Source organism: Cyprinodon variegatus, unplaced genomic scaffold (assembly GCF_000732505.1).
Source record: "Cyprinodon variegatus isolate N-32 unplaced genomic scaffold, C_variegatus-1.0 Scaffold1013, whole genome shotgun sequence".
In the NCBI taxonomy this organism is placed as follows: Eukaryota; Metazoa; Chordata; class Actinopteri; order Cyprinodontiformes; family Cyprinodontidae; genus Cyprinodon; species Cyprinodon variegatus.
The window spans coordinates 242,404-248,403 of record NW_015151466.1 but is presented as its reverse complement, the minus strand read 5'-3'; the positions used below and the strand labels follow the sequence as shown (position 1 = coordinate 248,403).

General features: G+C 34.8%; 1 protein-coding gene across 1 annotated transcript in view; it reads left to right on the top strand.

Annotated features, from left to right (window-relative positions):
• The first annotated feature begins 1,134 nt into the window (after positions 1–1,134).
• nell1 (neural EGFL like 1) overlaps positions 1,135–6,000 on the top strand; it is an 85,347-nt gene continuing 80,481 nt past the window's right edge. Inside the window, exon 1 of the mRNA XM_015399443.1 lies at positions 1,135–1,272. Coding sequence (XP_015254929.1) covers positions 1,170–1,272 — 103 coding nt within the window. The 5' untranslated portion in view covers positions 1,135–1,169. The remainder of the gene's footprint in view (positions 1,273–6,000) is intronic.

Sequence of the window (6,000 nt, the reverse complement as noted above, 5' to 3'; positions counted from 1 at the left end):
TCTTTGAGTTGGCGATATCACAAACCAGTTGCCATCATCCTTGAACAACGCTTTGGCACCTTACACCCATAAAGGCTATCAAATAAATGGATTTCATTGGGGAGTGTTTACAAACAATCAAACACCCACATTAGTTTTGTGCTTTTTGCATTGTAAGCTTTTATTATGAAGGTCAGTAATGCTTTAAACACCTAAATGTATGCACTGCCTCTTCTTTACCCTGTAACTTATCTCTCGTGTGGTTTAGATTCTAGATATGGAATATACCAAGAAAAGCTTTGGGTCTTGTATTCAAGTCAATTTCATAGTTCTTTTAAATGCATCCTGTTGTAAGTTGCAAAGTCTGAGCTGAACAACTTGAACTAAAAGGTATTTATCATAGGAATGGATATGGAAATAACTCTTTACTCTCCTTCCCTTAAGTGTGGCATGCAGAGTCCCTTAAGTGGTAGAAAGGCCTGTTAGCCTCAGGAATTTGGTTTTCTACTGTGCACATAAATGCTCTAAACTGTACAACTACGTACATATGCACACACAAAAAGCAAGACTCCTCTGCATAACACCTCCCTAGTGTGATTCGCGTCCCATTTCATCAGCAGCCATCCAGCACAGCTAATGTGTTCCTGAGCCACGTGTTTTAATGCTCATACAATGTCTTTCAAGCTACATTAAGAAGGGGGGAATTGTGTATGGGGCGAAGGTGTAATTTATCACAATATTAGTTGCACATTATGGATGTCAATGTAGATGATGCTCTTCTTTAATGTCTCAGGCCTACTGACTTATAACGTCCTCTTGTCGTCAGCCTTTTCGTTATTTTTCTGTACATCTTTTTCTCCTGTGAATTTTATTTTTGTTCTGAATCTGTTTTTGCACAGTTTTAGCTCATCCACCTACTTTCTGTTATCATACTTGTCACAACAGTAGAACATATGAATATGTTTTTTAAAAATTACCTACTGTGCGCTGATTATTGACCAGTTAATAAGTGGGTTAATATAGCGACTTGCCATTCATCATTGAATGCTACAGCAATGGATCATGATGCACCCTTCTGCTATGATGTGATTAGAACAATAATTTTCTGGTGCTTAGGTTTTAGATTTCTTATGAGTTTTTTACCTTTACTTCTACTTTTTCTTTCAGATATTGATGAGTGTGCAACACAGATGCATTACTGCCAGTCCAATACAATGTGCATGAACCTCCCTGGAAGTTATCGTTGTGACTGCCTACCAGGTTTCACCAGAGTGGATGAATACTCCTGCACTGGTACGTATGATGCATGCATGCAAACCGGCTGCAAGGAGCTTTTTGTGTTCGAATCTATGTGAGTAGAGATAAAGATTTAAATAAGGATTAAATAAGGATTGAATATCCAAAAAACAGTTGACTTATTATTGAGGCTTGATGAAAACAGTGTTTTTTTTTCAATGCAAACTATGATTTTTGCATCAGCAAACATAAGTGGTAAAATATATCAACTAACTTTTAACCTTAAAAGTTTAAAGAATTCATCTTCCCTAAAATGGCATGGAGAGAATATTTAATATCTGTTGACTTTGCATGACGAGAAACATACATTTGTAACATTTTCATAGCATCCTCACAACTAACATTAAATAAGCTGTTAAAAAATATATATTATTGTCCCTTTAACTTTTATCAAATGTATTTACATTTATTGTCTGTTTGATTTCTGAAACAGACTAAGTATATAAACACATATAAATCTAAATAGTTTTTTTGTGAACCAGATTAGACTTGGACTCAACTTTATTTATCCCTTGGGAATACTCCTTCGGGGAAATTGCGGTTCCAGCAGCTTATATAGAGTACAAAAGAGTTAAAGCAAGATGTCATTAAAAATAAAAATAAAACATACAATATAAAAAGGGTGTATATAGTACAAAAAAAGCACACAAAAAAAGAAAGAAGTTGTAATGTCCTGGAATATCTTTCCCTTACATATAGAAATATCTGCACAGCGGAGAGCTAGGGGAAGACTACACAGTAGTTGACTTGGGTTATTGCACTTGCACTGCAGAGATGTACTAACCTTATAAATAGCTTTAAAAAAATTACACAGGCTTCACAGTAGTTGGCATGTGTTATTGCACAGTGAGAGAGAAGAATGTTGCACATGAGTGACAATAGGTAATGTTTTGCATAAGATGTCAAAGGAGGGGGGTGCTGACCCTTTCCCCTCTCCCTATCACCTCCTCCTTCCCCCAAGTGAGGGGTTGTACAGCTTGATGGCTTGATGAACAAAGGAGTTGAGCAGTCTGTTGGTCCTACATTTGGGAAGGAGTAATCTCCCACTGATTAGGCTCCTCTGATCAGGCTCCTGATTCACACTAAATACATATTTTCAGACAAATTTGTCCTAGCTATGAAAAGGATTGCCAATTTTCTGAAAAGATGGATCTCTGTTGATTTTAAGACTTTTCATAATACAATGCAAAGTTACTACTGTGCTGGGATTGCTGGCAACATTCTTTCCTAAAAGGGATGTACAGTAGTACACTTTCTCAAGAGTAAATAAAATGTACTTGGAGGCTGCTAAGAGTCTCTCCAGAGAAGTGTTCTTTAATTAGCTCAGAGTTGGCAGCTACACAGGGACATGGATGCATTGGCAATCAATCCATTCCTCGACTTGTAAACTGCCCTAGCTGCTGACTGGGAGACCCAGGAAGACACTTTGCATCTGCAAAGAAAGATAAATCCTTTCACTGTCCTCTCTTTCTCTCCTTCTGCTTCTCCCTGTGTGTCTCCCTTAGGGGATTTTGATCTTCATGTTCGCCTCCTCATATTTCACAGCAGTAACAGAATTACCCCCCGGCTTCTGTAATTAGCTGTTTTTGATGCGTATCGTTTCTTTAAATGTGGGCTTGGTTTTAGTACAGTTGGCTTCGGATTACAGTAGATGGATAGTAAGTTGTTTTGAAAGAAAATGTATTTATTTATTTATTTACAGCAAACATATGGGATAAACTGATCTAGTATGTTATATTTAATATAATGCAGTTTTAATTGAATTATACTTGAAAAATAAATTTTGTACAAATCTTTTTAAGTTACTCTTTTTAAATACCACATTGTGATATTAGGTTCATTTACCAGTCAATGGCTAAAACCTCAATTGTTGCAATGAAAAAATATATTATTAAGACATAACTTTTATCTGAATGAAATATTTGCATTGCAGGCCTTTTTGTCAGAGCAACAGAAAATTGATGCTGTCAGAGAAACAAAATTAAATAAAAAAAAAAAAAGAATTTTAAAAGTCTCTTGTTAAACAATGAAGTCAGTATATCTGTCAAAATGGCCTAGAAAAAAAATGCGGCTTAAATAAGTCATTAAAATGTTGGATTTTGTTTTTTTGTGTTTTTGTTTTCTTTTTAAAGCTGTTAAATCTTTGGGCCCCATGCAGTAACATCTTCGTATTCTTGTTGTAAATTTCCCTTACTTTTTCTCCTACCAATGGGCTTGTACAAACTCTTCAGTAATCTTCAGTAAATTATTCTGTAAACCTCATGCAGTTAACCTGTGCGTAAGTTGGCACGCATCCCAAGAAATGTAGATCTGCATAATTACCAACTCAGTAATGCCATATAGAACTACGACTTCCTCCGATTGTCAGACGGTGTTCCTTCACAAAAAATGCACAAAAATAAAAGAGAAATTTGGCTAAGTGGTGCTCTGTTTTTGCACTTCAAATGACATACAGCTGGGATAAAGAGAGAGATTTTAGGAAAACATGTTTATATGTGCAGATTCTATTGTTTTTCATCTTTTTGCTTCAGTACATATTTTGTGTCTGTGTCTCCTCAGTTAAGCCTGTTCACTCCAAATCTTTTATTGCACCACTCCTTTCCCAGAGCAACTTCACTTTTTTTTTTCTTTTTTTTTTTTTACAGCACACATGCAACATTCATCTTGCTGTTTTTGGAGACCTGTTGATTTTTTTTTTTCTCCTCCGTCAACCCTCTTTAAGCATACAAAGCTCTATAAATAATAAAAGGTTGAAGTAATTGTGGGTCCACTTTGTTCCCCACCACTGAGGTGACCAAGTTGTTTAGGGGAAACAAAAAATAGTAGTGACAGAATGAGTGAAGTTTCATATCTCATGAACATTGCCCCATTCGATCCTCGAATGTTGTTTCTTTTTTTCTTCCTTTTTTGTTCTGCACGTGTGCTAAACATCGGATGTGGCAGTTTTAACTTCTGCTGTAGTGGTTAGTGATATTCTTTACTATATTTACATTTTATTTCTATTTATTGAGCAGCTTTATTTTTTTCTTTATTAAAATATGTTTCGCTCTTAATCCAAAAACATTTAAGGGCTGTGATGTTCTTATTTTCTCAGGCCTGAAAAACACTTGGACAATATTATGTAATCAAAAGCTGTAAAAATGGCTTTTAAATCTTACGTTTGTATTCACCTTTCACTGCTCTGTAACTAAGAATGGAAATATGTGGTTTACAGCATAATTTAGACACAATTGCAAACAAGGCAATCTTTTCCCCAATGCAATTCTAATCCCCCAATAACTCTATTATATTAGCACAAATTTAGAGAAACGTTGACATAGTATTTTTAATCAAGCAGAAATTTACTTGAGCTCTGTTTTATACATTTTTTTATGTGAGGGTAGCATACTGTACATTTTTTGTTGTCTAGTTTATTTCAACTAATCAAGCAACATTGATTGACAGCAATAAGGTGTATTCAAAGAACCCTGGAGACAACAGCTTTATTTACATTTTTTTAGATATTCAGATGGAAGAGATTGATGTTTATAAATATGCTATTTTAAGATTCCTCACATCGTAATCTCTGGAGACATTCATGTTAAATATTTGACTATACATATAAAAATCACATCAATAGACACATAAAACAGGAATGATGCAGTTTATGGTCAATCATTTTAATCTATTCAGAGATCTTACTGCCTATTTGTCCTGAATGTTTGAGCAAATGGAAATTAGCCTGAAAAGTATCATATAGAGTTTAGTGGTCACTAGATTTCAAGACTGCTTTCAAGTTTAGCACTTAGGGCCAAAACACATATATTTTCACAGCAGGTGCAAATTGAGATGGAGATGAGACACTGCATGCAAATTTTAGGTTAAACTGAAAAATAATAGAAAATTAAAATTTCAAAAAATGTAAGTAAATTTTTATTAAAATTTTATCTCATATTTGATTGCTTCAGGTCTTGATCTTCCCCCTTTGATACCTTTTTTAACTTTACAAGCTTTTCTATTTTACATGGTTTTATCTTCTTTCAGTTATATGGTTTTGAACGCTTGTCGTTAGATTTACATCATTTTAGAACATGAAAAACTAAGAGCATTTTATATATTAAGACACAATTCTTATCTTTTTCTCGTTTTTTCTTGAATGTTCAAAGGAGGCTGCTGTATGCATTCTCTTACTCAACATATAGTAGATTTCTTTAATGAAAATATCAGTTTCAAATATACATCCAATCATTCTGGAGTTTTGGTGAGAAAAAGCTGTCAGCCCTCTTTGTATAAATTAATTTCTCAAAAATTGAGAACATGTTTTTAAACAGACTTGATGGTAGCCAGTTTAATAATCCCATCAAACACATTTTTCTAAGAGGGTGGAAATAATTTAGATAAGTTTGTCTTGGTCCTCTCTTTCATCTATTTGTAATTGCCTCTGAGATGTCTGTGTTTATATTTAGCCTCCCCTTAAAGGTTTGATGTTTCTTTCAGCTCATCAGAAAACTGAGCAAGCGTCTAGAGTGAAGTCTCTCTTCACTTAAAGCTGCTCCTCTGTAACCGTTGTCTCCTCCCTCGTTCCCTTGGCTGAACACTGATTGAGTCTTGGGGAATAATAAAAGAGGTCTGTGGTTATTTATGGGATCCATGTTTACCTACAGACACCATTGAAGGAACATGCTTCCATTAATATAAGGTGCTGCCTTCGCATTTTATGGGACTTGAGTTGTATATTTCATTCCA